This window comes from Myxocyprinus asiaticus, chromosome 40 (assembly GCF_019703515.2).
Source record: "Myxocyprinus asiaticus isolate MX2 ecotype Aquarium Trade chromosome 40, UBuf_Myxa_2, whole genome shotgun sequence".
Classification (NCBI taxonomy): Eukaryota; Metazoa; Chordata; class Actinopteri; order Cypriniformes; family Catostomidae; genus Myxocyprinus; species Myxocyprinus asiaticus.
This window is the reverse complement of record NC_059383.1, coordinates 15,452,078-15,472,359: the sequence shown is the minus strand read 5'-3', so window position 1 is coordinate 15,472,359 and position 20,282 is coordinate 15,452,078. Positions and strand designations below refer to the sequence as shown.

The window sequence follows — 20,282 nt, the reverse complement described above, 5'->3', positions numbered from 1 at the left end:
GTAAAGTTATGACATCTCTTATACATATAGATCAGGCGGGGTTTATTTGGGGTCATAGCTCTTCAGATAATATTAGGCGTTTCATCAATATCATCTGGTCAGTGGCGAATGATCAGACTCCGGTCGCTGCCATCTCACTTGATGCCGAAAAGGCATTTGATATGGTAGAATGGGATTATCTTTTTAAGATTTTGGAAATGTATGGGTTCGGGAGTACGTTTAATGGTTGGATCAAGTTACTTTATAAACACCCTGTAGCAGCGGTACAAACAAATGGATTAATTTCAGATTATTTTACTCTGGATAGGGGCATCCATCAGGGTTGCCCTCTTTCCACATTATTCTTCTGTCTTGCCCTGGAACCATTAGCAGCCGCGATAAGAATGGAGGATGATTTAACAGGGGTGACGGCGGGATGCGTGGCGCATAAGCTTCTGTTTTATGCAGATGATATTTTATTATTCGGCCTTCCAGCCAGGCGCCTTCCAGTGGCTCAAACAGGGCATTAAGTATTTGGCCATTTTATTCCCATCAAATTTGTCTGATTTAGTCAGAGTTAATTTTGACCCTTTAATAAAAAGGTTTTCGAGTGATGACAGGTGGGCTTCATTACATTTATCGATGATTGGGAAGGTTAATGTTATTAAAATGAACTGTATTACAAAATGTAACTACTTGCTACAGTCTCTCCCGGTAGATGTCCCCCTCTCTTATTTCAAGCAATTTGTTAGCATAGCGAAGTCCTTCATTTGGAATGGTAAGCGCCCCAGATTACATTTCAATAAATTACATAGGCCAATTGACAAAGGTGGGCTAGGCCTACCCAAGATTTTGTTTTATTATTACGCATTCGGTCTCAGACATTTGGCTCATTGGTTGCTTCCACCTAAAAGAGCCCCTCCCTCGTTCTGCATTGAACAAGAATTCTTGCCCCTATTTTGCCATTGCAAAGCCTTTCCATCAAACTAAATAGAGAAGTTAAATCACACCCCGTTATTTCACATTTGCACTCAGTATGGACAAATGTGTCCAGAGTGTGTAATTCAGATATTTATCTAAATGTTGCCTTAAGCCTATGGCTAAACCCAAACTATGCATTAATAATTCCCCTTTTTGTTGGTCAGAGTGGATTGCGAGGGGGGTTAATTCACTCGGTGATCTTTATGAGAGCGGTGTGATGAGATCCTTTGAAAATTTGCTTCAATATTTTGGGATCCCCATATCTCAGTTTTTTAGGTATCTTCAGTTACGCCACTTTCTCTGTACTATTTTTGGGAATGGCATACACCCCCCTAAAGCAGCAGATACTCTAGGAGAGGTGATTTCTGCTTTTGGAAAGGGCCATGAGGCATCAATGTATTACTCCTTATTAATTCAGAGTCTGGGGGACGGAGTCTCAACCACTCTCAAGAGATTATGGGAGAAAGATTTAAACCTGGAATCGGAGGAGGGAGAATGTGCTAGGATTTAAAAAAACATAAAAACTGCATCGAGAGATGCAAGGGTGCGCTTTATACAATTCAAGATTTTACATCGGTTCTATTGGACCCCCTCTAAATTGTATAGGCTTTGTCTTAAAGACACACCCACCTGCTGGCGATGCCAATCAGAGGAAGGAGATATGGCCCATGTTTTTTGGTGGTGCGCTGAGATTCAGGAATTTTGGTTGAAGGTACAGAGTGTTCTGTGTGACGTGTTGGGCATTCTGATTTTGTTTTGCCCCAGACTCTATGTTTTGGGTGATAGGGCGGTCATCGACGTAGGTGACAAATACATAAACAATTGGGTCCTCACCAGTGCGATGATAGGCAGGCAGATTGTTTTAAGGGGTTGGAAGTCGGTGGGAGCACCCTCAATTCGGGAGTGGTGCGAGGAGATGGGAAGGGCGGCAGCCTTTGAAGAGGTAACATGTAGAAGGCTGGGGATATGGGATTCTTTTATTGGGAAATGGGGTAGATATTTGATGTTTTTGGGGGGCTCTCGGAGTGGGTCTGTGGAGAGAGAGGTATAGTTTAGAGTTGTATGTTTATTATATGTGTATATGTATGTATGTATTTATATATGTATATGTGTATATATATATATATGTGTGTGTGTGTGTGTATATATATATATATATATATATATACAGTTGTGCTCAAAAATGTGCATATCCTGGCAGAAATTGTGAAATTTTGGCATTGATTTTGAAAATATGACTGATCATGCAAAAAAAAAAGTATTTTATTTAAGGATAGTGATCATATGAAGCCATTTATCATCACATAGTTGTTTGGCTCCTTTTTAAATCATAATGATAACAGAAATCACCCAAATGGCCCTGATCAAAAGTTTACATACCCTTGAATGTTTGGCCTTGTTACAGACACACAAGGTGACACACACAGGTTTAAATGGCAATTAAAGGTTAATTTCCCACACCTGTGGCTTTTTAAATTGCAATTAGTGTCTGTGTATAAATAGTCAATGAGTTTGTTAGCTCTCATGTGGATGCACTGAGCAGGCTAGATACTAAGCCACGGGGAGCAGAAAAGAACTGTCAAAAGACCTGCGTAACAAGGTAATGGAACTTTATAAAGATGGAAAAGGATATAAAAAGATATCCAAAGCCTTGAAAATGCCAGTCAGTACTGTTCAATCACTTATTAAGAAGTGGAAAATTCGGGGATCTCTTGATACCAAGCCAAGGTCAGGTAGACCAAGAAAGATTTCAGCCACAACTGCCAGAAGAATTGTTCAGGATACAAAGAAAAACCCACAGGTAACCTCAGGAGAAATACAGGCTGCTCTGGAAAAAGACGGTGTGGTTGTTTCAAAGCCAAACTTTGGATTTAGACCAGTTGACTTTGATCTAACAAATGGAAAATCATTTATTTATTTATTTATTATTATTTTATTCTATGTATATGTGTGTACTTATGTAAGACCACTGGGATGTGGGGTCGGGTGGGTTTCTTGATTGGGGAGGGGAAGTAGTGGGAGTTAATGTTGATTCATTGTATATATGTTTAGTTTTTCTTTGCTTTGAAAAATCAATAAAAATGTTAATAACAAAACAAAAACAAAAAAATCAGAAGAAGAACTCGGTCCTCTCATAAATGCACATAGGCCAGCTGGTGAAAATGCGATATATATAAAGGACTTAAATATTGATCTGTTTCTGCTTCTGAAGACATGGATTTAACCAATGGAGATGTATGGATTACTTTTATGCTGCCTTTATGTGCTTTTTGGATCTTCAAATTTCTGGCCACCATTCATTGCATTGTATGGACCAACAGAGCTGAAATATTCTTCTAAAAATCTTCATTTGTGTTCTGCAGAAGAAAGAAAAGGCATACACATCTGGGATGGCATGAGGAAATGATGAGAGTATTTTTATTTCTGGGTGAACTACCATTTTAAATGAAGTAACTGCTTAAAACCGTAACGTTGAAGGTCACCAGCAGTAATGCCAAAGAAGGGATTTAAACATCCACCAAATACCATCACACCAAATATATCTTGGTTTCTGGACCTTAACGGAAAGCCTGTACCTGTAGTCCACGTTTTGTAAATCACATGTGAATCCACACCTAACACATGTAGCCCTAAAGAAAATTATTCAAAGCTTAATCATTTCCACTGTACAGACAGACGTTTAAACACACACTCATGTAATACCAATGTTATAACAACAGTAATTACAAACACCCATACTTCACAGCATAATAATCCGCAAAAATGCCGAGCAACCATCCATTTGAACTACATCACACCACGTACATTTAAATAGTTTCCTTAGATAACATAGACAGACAGCCTTTGCAGCATGGGTAGACAAAACAAGAGTCTTGCAGGGAAAGTATTGTGCAACTCACCAGAGCCCTTATGTTGCTCATGAGTTCTTATTTAAACAACTGGCAAACGTTTAAAAAACATGTCAGAGGAATTTCATTAGGCTGATTTCACATTTTAAAATCTATTATTAAAAGTATATATAATGTTATTCAAAGAAAAGAATAAAAAAAAGAGAAGAATCGGGGGGAAACGCAAGAAAAGCGCAAAATTCCACACACAAAAACCAAATACTTATTTTCAAATACAAAAGCTAATATCTTGCTCGAGGTGTTCACCCACATGCCTCATGGTTCACTGCGCCATCTACAGTACAAAATTATAAATGGCTGAGAAAAAAGTGATTGCATCACTGTGTTGTGAAGCCAGAGGTTATTGAACATAATTTCATGCCGTTTAATTGTATTATATTTTCATTTATTAAGGAGTAAAAAAAATATATATAATAAAATCTAGTAATCTAATTCTCCTCGCTTGATACCAAAAATGTTCGTTAAAGTTGAAAGAATATTTTGTCCTTTGTTTAGAAAGTCACTGGCGGAACTTTCATCATTGTCGATGTTTTTCACCCGGGACAACTGCATTGAAACACCGCGGGCTCTTTGATTTTTGTCTGTTTTGTTTTTCTTAACTTTGTTTTGATTTCTAAGGATTGCCATTCAACATTCAAACAAATATTCACACAAACAGTGAGGAATGAAATATCACGTAAACGAGTTTACAGTAGTGTTATGTAATTGACTTTATTATTCTGTGCTGGCTGAAATGAAATGAAAAAAGAAAATGCCAGTAATGTTATTAATAATTTTTGATTCACTGACATGAGTTTGTATATGTGAAGCGACGAGAGGTAGCAGTGCAACAGTTACCTTAGCAAACATTGACCTTTTTTTTTTTTTTTTTTTACTCAGCTAAGATATTATAGGTAAAGATATGAATAAATAGTAATTTGTGTATGTGATGACTACGTCAACGACAAGGAAGATGTATTTGGGACAGCATCGGATTGTAAAGAAAAAGGGGTAAGAGATGTCAGCAATTTGAAACTGTTTAGTTTTCTTGTTTGTGTACGTGTCCACGATTGTGTTTACAAACTTGAAAGACATGGAGCTTTCGATGGTCACCTTCTCTCCTAATCTTAACCCCTTCTTTAACTGACCTTCAGAACTGTGTTTAATGTACACAATAAATAAGGAAGACTTCATCATACTGATAGTTAATAAAAACGTTCATGTTTAAATTACAGAGCTGTTTACTAGTAAGGGTAGTAGATTCCAATGTATCATATAAATGGTTAAAACTGTTTGTTTTTGTTTAAGCAGCTTGTCTTTTTCCCCCACATATGAATGGTAATAATTGTTAACACCAACACTGGTTGTTGTTTTTTTGTACAGCATAGTTCTTGAAGATGAAAAATCATCACAAAGACAATCAGTTCACCAGCACTGGGCATGCTCCTCTGAAACAGATATACCGAACGGAAGATGCAATGGGCCAGAAGTATGTTTTTATATTCTCTTTGATTTATGACATTGTTCCACTTATAAGCTTTGTTTTATGTTTATGTCAATAATTGCTATTTCTCCTCAAAGCAAAGCCAGAATAAGCAACTGATACCAGGAGACTCTACTTTAGCTATGGATGAGGACATTTTACAAGCTATGGAGGAACTGGGTCCTGAGATCTTGAAACTCAAGAAAGATGAAAATATTCAACAAAGCTCCACATCTGTAAAGCCATCTGGATCTGAATTACCATCACTGAGGAAAAGCACTGACTTTCCTGTAATACCAGAAAGTAGTTGTGAGCAACGCATGCAAAATGCAGAAAATATCAGCCCCACAATTCCAGTGTCTGCATTGCCACCATCAGAACGTAAGAGATTCAGAACACAAGCGAAAAAAGAGAAAGATTGGAGAGATTTGGCTCAGAAGCTGTTATTCAGTGAAACCAAAAAGACAGAAGCAGGAGGGCGGACTCATGATTGTGAGTTGAGGGAGACAGAATATTCTTCACCTCAAAAGACCTTTATTTCCTTGAAAAAAACTTCCAAAGTTGCAAATGACAGGTCACAGTTAAAGTTCAGTAAACACATCAACACAGAAGACTCTCTCACTACCTTCAAGGATTACATTCTCTTCAGTCCAAGACATATGGCTGCTGCAAAAGAGCAATCTGTGTTGCAACAGCAGAAAAGATCACTCAAAAACCTTTCAGTTTCAGTGCTCACGCCTCCACCTGGTCTGGATCTCAGCATCCTCAGTGATGCTACACTACCTGATGCAGGTAATGTACTGATAGATGTCTCCACTGTTAGCTTGGTTGCTGTCACTATGCAAAAATTAATTTTAAATGATAAAACATTCAGAACTGGTTGTGAATATTGTCTTTTTTTCATGTTTGATTAATGGGTTTTTCTTCAACTTCCGGCACTTTCATGTCCCAGGGGTGAATTTTTATTAGAGCGAACAGATTTCAACTTTTTTCTTTTTGTTATATGACTGGAATTGTTTTTTTTGTTTTTTTACCAGGCCTTCATCATTTATTTTTGGCACTTTTCATATGCCTTTTACGTCTAGATTTGATAATTTTAGCCTTGTCCCAGACCCAGATTTTCAATATTAAACTATGAAACTACATATAAAAATACAAATTATTACATGTTTAAAACTATGATAATCTCAACAAAGACTAAAATAAATGTAAACCACTTTATTACCCAGTATTTATTGTGAAAATTATTTAAATGTTTTCAAAAATAATATCTGTCCCAATGTTGTGGCTAATTTTTTTCTTTTTTTTTAAACTAAGTGTACTTGTTAACTAAGTGAAGAGTGTGCTTGAGATGAAATATGAGAAGTGATGTTTTAAGAAAACATTGAAAAATCAATTTTCAATCAAATGGTAATTTTGCCAAATTATAAAAAGTGTGAAAATATAATTTACTTGTGTCTATTAAGGATGCATAAAATGAGAGCTATGAAATTAGACTTAGCAAGAAAAAAGGAGTCGGACATTTAAAAAAAAGATATATCATTTCCATCAGTGTCATTTCTACCATAGAATTCTATTAAACACAATACAGAATTTGAGATGTGCTGGAAATGACACTGAGGTGGGGAATTTCAAAACTTTTAGAAAAATGGAATAAATCTCCAGTGGTGCATGTACATACACTGTTGAACATTGTTTGTAGACAAAATAAAAAGTGGTTAAGGAGAATACGTTTTAGAAATCCACAGTGCTAAAAGTGCCCGAAGTTGAAGAAACACAACCATGTTATATTTGTAGGTTTTTATCTTTTTTCTTCATTGTCCTGACACAAAAATCATTGAAATATGATTTATTGGTTAATCAGTATGGATGCTTACTGCAGCTTCCATGTCATTAATTAATTATTTTCTGTTTGTTACCCTAAACAGCCCAAAGTATTCATATGGGATGTCCTGCTGATCAGTCAGATAAGCTTTTGCTCTCCAGTTGGGGGCTCCCTAAGCCTGTTCTGGAGAAATATCAGTGTCTAGGAGTCCAAAGAATGTTTGAGTGGCAGGCCGAGTGTCTGACCTTGGGCAAAGTGTTGGAGGGCCAAAACCTGGTATATTCTGGTAACTCGAGGTTTTTCTTATTTACAGCAAATATTTACTTCATCTTGTTGATGTTTTCATAGAAATCACATACATTGCATACTGGAATGACATACAACAATAATTTATGTGAAGGAAAGAATAAGATGTTAAAATAATCTGACAAATAATATTCTGTTGGGTGTTTTTAAACCTGTGAAATAGAAAATAGAGGTAGCACTTTATTTTACAGTACTGCTCTACATTTACTATATAATTACAACAACTACAGTAATTACTAGGTACTAACCCTAAACCTAACCTTAACCTATAGTAAGTACATGTAGTTACCTAATGTTACTCAGTTTTTTCTTGGGTAAGTACATTGTAAGTATACTGAAAATACACATACTGTAAAGTGCAACCAAAATAGATCTAAATTTACAAGGGAAGTAACTGATAACTTCTGGTTATAGGGTACTTTCCTAGAATATATGTAATTTTCTTATTTTTCTCTGAGAGAATAATAATAATAAAACTAATCTTTTTTTTCTCTCTCTTCAGCTCCAACCAGTGCAGGGAAAACTTTGGTTTCTGAGTTATTAATCTTGAAGAGAGTTCTAGAAACTAGACAAAAGGCAATGTTCATACTCCCTTTCGTTTCTGTTGCACGTGAGAAGATGTTTTATTTACAGGTTGGTTCACATTTCATGAGTGCATACATCACTGTAAGCTGTCATCTAGTACACTGATCATTTACTGTATTTTTCTTCTTACATGCTTGTCCTTGTTAGGGGCAACTATAAATGCAAAACACTGAATATATCAAACCACGCATGTCTGAAGTTAAAAAACCTGTCCATATTCTTTATGTTGAGAGTCTACACTTTTTTTATGGGAACTTGTTTCGGTTTTCCTAACGTGCTTATTTGGATATTTTCACTTAGAATGTGTTTCAGGAGGCAGGGGTCAGAGTAGAGGGGTACATGGGTAACACTTCCGCAGCTGGTGGGTTTTCAGCCCTGGATGTTGCTGTGTGCACGATAGAGAAAGCTAATGGACTCATTAACAGGCTTATTGAAGAAGACAAACTGGATCTACTTGGTAAATTTCTTACATGTCTTTACCTCTCATGTTGCCGTGTGTTAAGGAAATCTTGTAAAACAAAGTGCTTTCCCCAATTGCAGGAATTGTTGTGGTCGATGAGCTGCACATGCTTGGCGACTCTGGTCGTGGATATCTGTTGGAACTTTTGCTGACTAAAATCAAATACATTGCACAAAAAAATGCACTAAGGTGTGTGTACGTCAGCGTCTCAATGTGTTATTCAAAAAGACAACAATGCTCCAGTTCTTAGGATAATATAATATTATATAATTATAAGATAACCAATATTAATACTGACGGCTAACATCTTTCCAATTTGAAGGTGCTCAGGCCCACGTACAACTGCGGCTGTGCAGATTATTGGTATGAGTGCCACACTGCCAAACTTGGACCTTCTAGCCCGCTGGTTAAATGCTGAGCTTTATAGCACTAACTATCGTCCTGTGCCACTGATGGAGTGGGTCAAGATTGGCACAAATATCTATGATGGCTCTCTGAACCTTGTCAGACAGTTCACTCCAGCTTTTACTGTTAAGGTGAGAGTTTGGCATATTTGTTGGTCTCTTTCCAAAAAATGTATGTGTATACTGTATTGTATAACACAAGCTCTACTTTTCCTTTTAATGTTAAGGAACCAAATCTTTTAAAGCTGAAGTGTGTAATTTCTGTACCACTGTGAAATCAACCTACAAATGGTTTACTTTTAGTTGACTCTGCATGTTTAGCTAAAAAAAAAAGAAAGAAAAAAAAAAAGATTATTTCAACACTGAAGAAATAACACACATCAGCTTTAACATATGTTCAAATACAAATTCAAAATATTCTTCTGTCCTTAGGGAGATGATGATCACATTGTCAGCCTCTGCTTTGAGACAGTGCAGGATGGACACTCTGCACTGCTCTTCTGCCCTTCAAAGAACTGGTGTGAGAAGCTGGCAGATAGCATTGGCAGGGAGTTTTACAATCTCCATCACAAAGGTTTATTAATAGATATGTGCAGTTGTAGATGTTATACATCTTTCATTCCATTAGTGAAGTAGTGCGCTCAAACATTATTATTATTTTTATTATTATTTTTACAGAGATGCAGTCAGGCTCTGGAGTGCAAAGTATTTCTCTGAAACCAGAAGGTCTTCAGGATGTGGTGGCCCAGCTAAAGCGGACTCCTGCAGGCCTAGACCAAGTCCTTCAGCGGACTGTTCCCTGGGGCGTAGCCTTCCACCATGCAGGTACTTGCACTTTGATCATGTTAAAGCTACATCATTAAACTAAAATAAGTGTATAGTTGCCTGTTTTAATAGTGTTAGTGTTTATTAACCCCCCTTTGTTTTAGGTTTGACATTTGATGAGCGGGATATTCTAGAAGGTGCTTTTCGTCAAGGCTATATTAGAGTGCTAGTTGCAACGTCCACCTTGTCCTCTGGTGTAAATCTGCCTGCTCGTCGTGTGATTATCAGAACTCCTGTTTTCAATGGTCATTTGTTGGACATATTGACTTATAAACAGATGGTGGGACGGGCTGGGCGTAAAGGAGTAGACACACTGGGTGAGTGCTAGATGTTTCAGAGGCAGAGGTTAATTGTTTAAATAAAAGGACGTAAAAGATAAGATGTTAATTTAGCAAGCTTGTGGCTAATGTTAAAGTGATAGTTCACCCACAAATTATGATTTTTAGAAGAATATTTCAGCTCTGTAGGTCCATATAATGCAAGTGAATGGGTACCAAAATTTTGATCCTCCAAAAAGCACATAAAGGCATCATAAAAGTAATCCATACGACTCAAAATTGATATGATAGGTGTGGGTGGGAAAAAGATCTATATTTATGTCATTTTTTCCTAGAAATTCTTCTCCCTGCCAGTAGGAGGTGATATGCATGAAGAATGTGAATCACCAAAAACACAAGAAGAAGAATGTGAAAGTGAAAGCTAAAGTGAAGATTGACTGAGCAGGGAAGAGAATTTATAGTAAAAAAGGACTTAAATATTGATATGTTTCTCACACCTATCATATCGCTTCTGAAGACATTTATTTAACCTCTGGAGTCTTATGTATTACTTTTATGCTGACTTATGTGATTTTTGGAGCTTCAACATTTTGGCACCCATTCTCTTGCATTGTATGGTCCTACAGAGCTGAGAAATTCTTCTAAAAATCTTCATTTAATATCAGTAAGTGAAAGAAAGTCATACTGTGATGGCATGAGGATGAGTAAATTATGAAATTATTTTTATTTTGGGGTGAACTATCCCTTTAAGTTAGATATTTTAAAGGTGACCAGTGCTGCACATAATATAACCTATTCAAGATGTTTAGTTATAAATTGTGTTATAAGGGATGTAATGAGGGATGTGCTGATTCAGGTGAGAGTGTGCTGGTCTGTAAAGAGGCTGAGCGTGTGAAGGGGTTGAGCCTCATCCAGGGCACTCTTAAACCAATCAGCAGCTGCCTGGTGAAGAAGGAGGGTGAGGGTGTTACTACTAGCATGCTCAGGGCCATCCTGGAGGTAGGAACTTCTGTTTTTCAAAGTTTTTTGAATGATTATGGTACGATTAGTATGTAGAGGGAGTGGGCTAATATAGGCAATAGGAGATTTTAGTTTATTGTGTTGCTTTAAGTCCATCTCCTTGTTTTATTGAAGATTATTGTTGGAGGAGTTGCCAGCTCACCACAGGATGTGAGGATGTATGCTTCCTGCACTCTGCTGGCAGCCAGTATGGCAGCCGAACAGCCACAACAGGAGGGAACTGAATCAGAAACTCGAAGCAAGGGTGCAATTGAGGCCTGTATAGAGTGGCTGATGGACAATGAGTTCATTCACATACAGAAGGAGGGAGATGGTAAGAAAACATTGATGCATTAAAAATCTCCAGTATTTTTGTGCGGTAGATGTTGGCAATGTGTTATTTGTTTATGTCACAGTGGAGAGGTACTGCCCCACGCATCTAGGCTCTGCGACTCTGTCTTCATCTTTATCACCCCCAGAGGCCTTGGGGATTTTTGCCGATCTCCAGAGAGCAATGAAAGGATTTGTTTTGGAAAATGATCTGCATATTCTCTACCAGGTAGAAAAAACTGTTCTGTACTCCACTTTTTAACATCTAAAGTACAGATTGTTTCTTTATACAAATTATATGGGTTATTAACAAAGCATGCCATGCATTTCCAAGATAACACCTGTGTATGTGGACTGGACGACAATTGACTGGTACCAGTTCTTCTGTATGTGGGAGCAACTACCTTCTGCAATGAAGCGAGTGGCTGAGATGGTGGGCATCCAAGAAGGTTTCTTGGCTCGCTCCGTTAGCGGAAAATTGATTGCTAAAACAGAGAAGCAACGCAGACAGATGGCTATTCATAAACGGTGCTTTGTATTTTGTGAATTCGGGGTGTTACACTAAATTAATGTTTATAATTTGATAGTGTAATGTCACTGTGTAATTTCTGTCCTGCAGTTTTTTCACAACATTGGTTCTGTTCGACTTGGTAAGTGAAGAACCTATTGGAGCTGTTGCAAAAAAGTATGGCTGTAGCCGAGGACAGGTTCAGTCACTTCAACAGTCTGCCTCAACATATGCAGGTACATTGGCATCTATTCATACTATAGGCATTTCAGTATAAGAGACAACCAATGTGAGATTTTTTTTAAAGAGATTATGTCTAGCATATAATCATTCATCCCAACCTACAATGGTAAAATTTGGCAACAATTTTGGCAGGGATGGTTACAGTCTTCTGTAATCGGCTTGGATGGCACAACCTGGAGCTGCTTCTATCCCAGTTCCAAAGTCGTCTGAGTTTTGGAGTCCAGAGGGAGTTGTGTGATCTGGTTCGAATTTCTTTACTGAACGCCCAGAGAGCACGTACACTCTACAGCTCTGGATTTGTCACTGTGGCAGATGTGGCAAGGGCTGATGTTACAGAGGTGGAGAAGGCCCTCAGAAAAGCCATCCCTTTCAAAAGGTAACAGATGGACTTTGTTCAGCTTGAAAGATTTATTTTATCTCATGTTTGTCATTTTTGGGAAGCATACGGCATGTGTGAATATCATTCCAATCAATTTCAATACTGAAACTTATTGTTATGGTATGTCTTCATATTTATTTCAGAATGTGAGTATTTTATGTCATATCTCTGCAGCTCCAGACAAGCAGTGGATGAGAGTGAGGTGGAGGCTCATGAACGTAAGAGCATGCGTTGTATCTGGGTCAGTGGCAAAAAGGCCTTGACCGAAAAAGAGGCTGCTCAACAGATCGTAGCTGAGGCCAGACTGCTCCTGCAACAGGATTTGGCTGTTCTTGGGGTGGAATGGAACCCGAATTCCCTCTCGGCAAATGCCCAACCGGATTCCAGTTCACTAGAGGAATCATTAAATGAAAAACAGACCAAGTCAAGGAGTCCAGAACATGAACAGGGGCAAAATGATGAAATGAGATCAAGAGAAGCAGAGGCAGAACAGAACATATTAGTGGACAAATCTCTTGACACTAGATCTCATTCTCCTTTGAGGCCAGTAAAGTTCACTGGCAATGTGGAAAATCCACAGGACATTGATTCTGTCATGGGAATCACTATACATCAGGCAGATGATGTAACATCTGCCCAGTGTCAGTCAGCTAAGAAGTTTGAACTGCAGTCAATTGCATTGCACAAAGTTCTTAAATCCATTAATGTGAAAGACAAGGGTTGTCACAACAACCCGACAATTGCTGGGTCATCAGATTTTTCTTTAAAATCAGTTCAAAATTCCAGTCTAAAGAGTAACTTTATCTCTGACAATGACCAACATTCTGCAAGTCCACTCTCAAAACGCAGAAGGGTGGATGTTGACGATATTGCTGGAGCAGGACCTACAATCATTGGAGCTAAAACAGCAACTCTAATCGCAAAAGTCAGTAAACCAATGATAACTGCTGAAGAGCTTAGCTCTAATTTTGAGGAACCTGAATCTGCCTGTAGAAAAGATAAAGAAAAGACAAAATTCCAGTCTTTCATTGCTGAGCAGAACCAAGACATCGAGTCTCACTTATGCCGACCACTACATGATGTGAAAGCCCCAAATGCAACCCCTGTATTCCCTTCAAATAAGGGGAAAAAGTGCACATCTAAAACAAAACATTTAAATCAGAGTGCAAATGAACTTCAGACTGAAACTGAGAATCAACTAAACAAATCAGCAATTACAGCGAGTTTCAGGAAGTTCAGCCACAGAGATGAGACAGCAAGCTTGAATGATAAGAATGTTCCAGCAGATTTTAGCTCACACATAAAACCCAGGGTTACAAATGAGTTTGTATGTAATTCTGAGAAGTTTAGATCTCCTGACTTGTACACAAATGAATTGGAGGAGTTTGGTGATAGTTTTCAGCTTGATACACAGACTGAGAAAATGTTGCTTCAGGCGGATGATTTTTCAGATGGCAATGCTAACTTAAACATTTTCAAGGAAAGTAAACAGGATGTTGATTTAGGAGGTAAGATGAGAATTATCAAACAATTATCATCATTAGAAAATGAGAAAAACAAAGACACAGCTGAAGGTTTATTACCTCATCAGAATGGTCTTACAAAACAACATAACGGCCCCTTGCCAAGTGAAGTCAAACCCAAATATAACATTTCACTTACAGACAGCCAGTTGGAGAATATTTTAAATTACACTAATCAAGTTTCTGAAGAAGAATCATGTGCAAATAAACCAGCTGACCAAAAGGAAAATCATGAGTCCACAAACAATAGCCCCAACAGGAGCAGCAGCTTTCTATTTGACAGTCTCTATGACAATTCCATCTTGGATGCCATGGAGGAAGCAGCAGTGGATGGCAAGGAGGAGAAGGTCACTGAGGTACGTGCTAATTCAAATGGTCCTTCTTCTCCAGAACTCAATCAGGAGAGGAGAGAATCTGTGCCAACAGATGATCAAGAAGCAATGCAGTGGGGTGAATCATCTTTCAACTTGTCAGAATGGGGAGACTCGTTACTTATTGGAGAGCACTACCTTGACAAATTCAACAGTGTTGCCAAGAGTTGTGAAGGACCAAGATTGGGCCCAGACGAAGCAGAGAAACCCATATATATAGATGACATTGTGTCTGAACTACACTTATCTCAAAGCAATGAACCTCATTCAAAAATGACATCTGAAAGACCTCTATTAAATGGTTCTTCATTTCACATCAGCCAAGGAATGCAGGACATTTTTGATCAATGGTCTGATCAGTTTTCAACTCTAGCCGAGGCTTCAAGGCAGTCACTTTCAACTGTGGTGCATCCTAATGTCGTTGCTGTTCATGAGGAGCAAGCTGTTTCCCCAACAGCAAATGCAAACCATGGGATTGAGTGGGGATGTCCAAGAAGCTCAACAAAAGAAGATTTAAGGGTTGTCCAGGCAAAACCAGTGACCCCTAATGACCTGATTCCTCCTACAGCTGTTACTGAGCCAGTCACACCAAGGGTCAAAATGACCACCTCAGCTTTACAATCGCCTCTTAATCACAAAACTAAGCAGAGGTCTGAACTGGATCCAAATTCCAAGTCCATTACACAGAAAGATGATCAACCTTATTTGAAGACAAACTCAGTGTTAGAGTTGGAGACGACTCTGGCTGATGAGGGCTTTGCAAGACTTTCTCAATGTCCATCACTTCCTGCTTCTAACTCCTGCAGTCCAGAGTCATTTTCTATAATTGATGTGGCAAGTGATACAAGGCTTTTCCAAACATTTGTAAAAGAGTGGAAAACAAAGGAAAGATTTTCACTTGCTGTTGCCTGTGAGAAGATAGACTGCGGCACTATGCGACCTGAGAACGTTATAGGAGGAAAATTAAAAAAACGTAAGACTTTGGATAAATTATTTTGCATCCTAAATGAGTTTATATCCTAAAGTTGAAGAAAATGCAATTTCTTAAAGTTTATAAACTTTTGTTATCCTCTTTTTGAAGCAACTACTCCCTTGAGAATTAAAAGAAAAGATGGCTTCCTTTTAAAAGGTTATGATGACCTTGTTGTCATTGGTGTATCGATATGCTGGGGAGCAAAAGATGCATATTTTGTATCCCTACAACAGGAGCTGTCAAAAACAGGTATTGAAGATGTGTCACTTATAAACCCCAACTAAGGTCTAAATGTAATCATCTATTGATTTATTTGAACTTGAGCAGAGAGATCTTAAAAAGCATTTTCCTTTATGAACTATCACTTAACATAATGCTTCCTCTGAACACTTTTTCCAAACAGGTATAAGTGCCAGCTTGGCTCCACCACCTCTCGATGAGAATCTGACCATGGAGGAAAGACTGAAGCAAATTCAGTGCTGCTTGGATCAAGCATCATTCTCAGAAGCTGAGAGAGTGATGGTTACTTATGACTTTATTCAGCTATACAAGACACTTCTTCTGGCATGCGGGCTCACTATGCGTCTTAAATTTGAAGACCCGAAGGTTGGACAGAATTATCTAACTAAAGAGAATAATTGTTTGACACAGCATGCTTTTCTATGTTTTTATATTCCCATTTAAAAAATTGATTCTCATAAGGTAGGGTTTCTAATTCAACCATTCTTTTTACTTAAATATAGATTGCATGTTGGCTTCTGGATTCAAGCTCCAAAGAGCGAACCCTCCACAACATGATTACCAGCTTTGCTCCTGAGGATCTCCCGATGTTGGAGGGAATCAGTCCCGGTCAGGGTGTACAGAGCTTAGGAATCTTTGGAGATGCCAGTCAACCTGGACGCTATAGAGCTGCCATTGAGTCTGTTTTGGTCTTCAGAGTCATGACGCACCTCAATAGTCTCCTTGAAAAGGATGGTTTCTTAGGTAACAAGCATCATTTTAGTCTCTTAAAAATTGTCTAGACAAAAAATGGCGAATTATGTTACTAATTATTTGATGTCCACTTCATTTGATTTGTAGATGTGTTCAATAAAGTGGAGATGCCCACCCAGTACTGCTTAGCTCTGTTGGAGCTGAATGGAATTGGGTTCAGTGTTGCAGAATGTGAGACGCAGAAGCATGTGATGCAGGCCAAGCTCAGCACCCTTGAATCTCAAGCCTATCAGCTTGCAGGACACAGCTTCTCATTGACCAATCCGGAGGATATTGCCGAGGTCACTCTTATTCTCTCCACTCAAAATAAAACTTATTTTACAGGTTTCTACATTCATAGAAAACCTTTAAATATCAGGGAATTTTAAAATAGGAATATTCAGGCCCAAAACATTCATGACAATTTGTTAAATCTAAAAAGATTGTGAAAAAGTTACAGAAATTTCTATAGTGAATGTAATTTTTTGTAATAATGCTCTGCTCTAAAATCTTTAATTGGCTAGAAAGTGCTCTTCGTAAGTGTATAATCTATAAACTCTGTAAGGATTTTTAAAAATCCTTATCGAGTAATCCAAACAACTGGAAAAATCATTGAAAATTCATGGAAATACCATGAAAATTAATTTGTCAAAAAGTTTGGGAACATTAATTCATTTACCTACATTGAAATTCAAAAACTTTAAGATTTCAGTTCTCCTATTCCTGGGTAAACAATATCTATACTCCTTTATGTCAACTGTTATAGGTGTTGTTTCTTGAGTTGAAGCTGCCTCCCAATGGAGATTTAAATGGTCCAAAGAATAAGAAGACTCTGGGCTACACTAGGAGAGCAGGAGCCCATGTAAAACTTTCGAAACAGTTCAGCACAACCAAGGTTCATTCCACAGTCCAATAGATTCTCAGATTCATTACATGTTTCAATCGTTTAAACCTGTGGGATACACTTCCGAAATATGCTCCTCTCCTTTTTTTAATCAGGATGTTTTGGAAAAGCTCAAACCATTGCATCAGTTACCAGGAGTTATCCTTGAGTGGAGAAGGATCACAAATGCTTTGACAAAAGTGGTTTTCCCCTTGCAAAGAGAGAAGAGGTGGAACACACAGCTGAAGATGGACAGACTACATCCAGTCTCACAGACACATACCGCCACAGGTGTGGAGCATGGAGACAAAACCTAAAAGAGAATGTACTTCTTAGGACAGTCAAATGTATTTGAATGTTTGTCTTTCATAGGTCGGGTGAGCTTCACAGAACCAAATATTCAGAATGTTCCAAAAGATTTTGAAATTCAGATGCCAACCTTAATTGAAGAAAGTCAGCCATCACAGTGTGGTGCAAGCAAGACATGGTACAGTCTTGTATTGTTTAAAAGTTTTTCTCCTCTTTTATTCTACATTTTAGTATATTTGTTATTTTTATTTTCATTTCAGGTGTAAAAAGTCAAAGATAAATCGGCAGCTGGCACCTCTTTTAAAAATACCAGACAAATCAACAGAGAAAGGGATGCCATTTTTTGTGAGCATGAGACATGCTTTTGTTCCTTTTTCAGGTATTACATTTTGCTGTCTAGAGTTGGAGTTTCTTTGCACAAACAGCAGCCTGTATCATAATAAAGATGTTATCTTTACGATGTAAGTTGGCTTATGCAATTTTTATGCCAAATTAACAGTTTTGATTTTACATATTTCATTAGGAGGGCTAATTCTGGCTGCGGACTACTCACAGTTGGAGCTCCGTATCTTAGCACATCTTTCAAGGGACAGACGACTCCTCCAGGTGCTCAACAGTGGTGCAGATGTGTTTAAAAGCATAGCAGCCGAGTGGAAAATGGTGGACCCAGCTTCAGTTAATGATAATCTGAGACAGCAGGCCAAACAGGTTAAGCACATTTTACTTTATAAGTGATCATTGTGAAATAATTTTTAAGCAGCAGTTTACCATCACAGCTGAATGTCATTTAACTTCATCTTTTCAGGTTAAAGGGTTAGTTCACCCAAAAATGAAAATTCTCTTATAATTTACTCAAAGATTACATAAATCAACAAAAGTAATCCACAAGACTCCAGTGGTTAAATCAATGTCTTCAGAAGCGATATGTAGGTGTGGGTGAGAAACATATCACTTTCACATTCTTCTTCTTGTGTTTTTGGTGTTTCACATTCTTCATGCATACCACCCCCTACTGAGCAAAAAAAAAAGGGGGGCTTAAATATTGATCTGTTTTTCACCCACACCTACCATATTACTTCTGAAAATATGGGTTAAATCACTGGAGTCGTATGGATTACTTTTATGATGCCTTTATGAGCTTTTTGGAGCGTCAAACTTTTGGCACCCATTCACTTGCATTATATGGACCTACAGAGCTGAAATATTCTTCTAAAAATCATGATTTGTGTTCTGCAGAAGAAAGTTATACACATCTGTGATTGCATGAGGGTGAGTAAATTATGAGAACATTTTCATTTTTGGGTGAACTATCCCATTAAGTTGGTAAATTAGCACATTGTGCCTTCTGCACCTGAATAGGTATATGGCTAAATCACAAAACACCTTACAACCCTCTTCGATCAAAAAGATGTCAAAATGCCACAGATCAGAATTCTTCTCAATGATTTTCTTTTAAGAATTCAAACATCCCTGAATCTCTAATATGCTTATCATTTCATGCTCAGCCCAGCAGCTCCTTGAGGATAGATTGGTGGTACTACTCTCTAACTGAGAGTTTATTGGTTGTCTCTGAAATCTTATGTCAACAGATTTGCTATGGAATAATCTATGGCATGGGAGCAAAGTCACTTGGAGAGCAAATGGGCATTGAGGAGAATGATGCTGCCTGTTACATTGAGACTTTTAAATCCAGATACACAGGTAAAATAAAAATTGGATAGCTGTGTTTTCAGAATATGCTGTAATGATATTAAGTGCAATTTATTGTACTTCAAGGCATACAGACCTTTCTTCGTGAAACTGTGAAGAAATGTGGGGTAAATGGCTATGTGAAGACACTACTTGGCAGAAAGCGTTTCTTGCCTGGAATAAAGGACTCAAATTTGTACATAAAGTCTCATGTAAGCACAATCTTCATTGAAATTTTCAGACAATTGCTTCTGTGGAATATGTGCTAAAGAAATGAAAGGTCTTTGTAATTGGGACTTTCTTTTCAGGCAGAGCGACAGGCAGTGAACACAACGGTGCAGGGCTCTGCTGCTGACATTGTCAAATTAGCAACCATCAACATCCAGCGCCGACTGGAAGCAGCTTTTCCAGGAGAGCCCACGTCACATCAGCACCCTACAGTCAGATTGGGTAGGACAGACTTTATCTTACAACCTTTTCAGTATTAGATGATGTGAATTAATTTAGATGTAATGTAAATTTTAGGTGGTCGGCACAGAAATCAGTTAAGATATCCTCGAGGAGGCTTTTTTATACTTCAGCTGCATGACGAACTCATCTATGAGGTTGCAGAGGAAGATGTCATCCAGGTAATTAGGATGTTTTTCTGAATATGTAATTTACAACAGAATCTCTAAATATATATATAGCATTTAAAATAAATTTCTTACAGGTTGCACAAATTGTGAAGCGAGAGATGGAGTGCGTTGTTAAATTATATGTGAAGCTTCAAGTAAAAGTCAAAGTGGGTCCAAGCTGGGGTAACCTTCAAGACTTGGACATATAAAACATTTTCTTAATATTTCCTTTTTTGTATTACTTGTCTATGTTTACATACCTAAACCAATGATTGCCATCATGGTTTACAGGTATTATTAAAACACTACAGATGTTACAGATGTGTTTTGTATATATTCAGTAAATTATGTAATTTTTAATCTGAAATAAAATGTTACAGATCCTTTTTTTTTTTTAAATATGAAGAACCTCTGTGCAAAACTTAATGCAATTTTTTTTATATTTCTCTTAACATCCACATTTGATTTATTA

General features: G+C 37.7%; 1 protein-coding gene and 1 pseudogene across 1 annotated transcript; one reads left to right on the top strand and one right to left on the bottom strand.

Moving 5' to 3' along the window:
• Positions 1-3,393: 3,393 nt before the first annotated feature.
• On the bottom strand, positions 3,394-3,881 carry LOC127430527 (DNA damage-induced apoptosis suppressor protein-like; annotated as a pseudogene).
• A 569-nt stretch (positions 3,882-4,450) lies between these two features.
• Positions 4,451-20,183, top strand: polq (polymerase (DNA directed), theta). Its single transcript, XM_051680729.1, has 33 exons — positions 4,451-4,526; positions 4,749-4,859; positions 5,232-5,337; positions 5,430-6,123; positions 7,260-7,442; positions 7,965-8,095; positions 8,348-8,504; positions 8,588-8,696; positions 8,830-9,043; positions 9,344-9,485; positions 9,590-9,736; positions 9,841-10,053; positions 10,871-11,013; positions 11,149-11,347; positions 11,430-11,572; positions 11,678-11,871; positions 11,963-12,087; positions 12,227-12,470; positions 12,648-15,340; positions 15,449-15,589; positions 15,744-15,946; positions 16,084-16,324; positions 16,421-16,614; positions 17,079-17,207; positions 17,312-17,486; positions 17,568-17,682; positions 17,765-17,883; positions 18,028-18,212; positions 19,094-19,205; positions 19,281-19,405; positions 19,502-19,643; positions 19,719-19,822; positions 19,906-20,183. Exons 2-33 carry the CDS (start codon positions 4,798-4,800, stop codon positions 20,017-20,019), a joined length of 7,998 nt encoding a protein of 2,665 aa, XP_051536689.1. The 5' UTR covers positions 4,451-4,526; positions 4,749-4,797; the 3' UTR covers positions 20,020-20,183.
• The last annotated feature ends 99 nt before the right edge of the window (positions 20,184-20,282 follow it).

Bases quoted from the DNA above. Each gene is read 5' to 3' on its own strand.
- polq (XM_051680729.1), top strand. From the start codon at position 4,798: ATGACTACGTCAACGACAAGGAAGATGTATTTGGGACAGCATCGGATT. The intron at 9,486-9,589 runs GTTTATTAATAG...TTATTTTTACAG, and splicing joins TTACAATCTCCATCACAAAG to AGATGCAGTCAGGCTCTGGA. The intron at 15,947-16,083 runs GTTGGACAGAAT...ACTTAAATATAG, and splicing joins TTAAATTTGAAGACCCGAAG to ATTGCATGTTGGCTTCTGGA.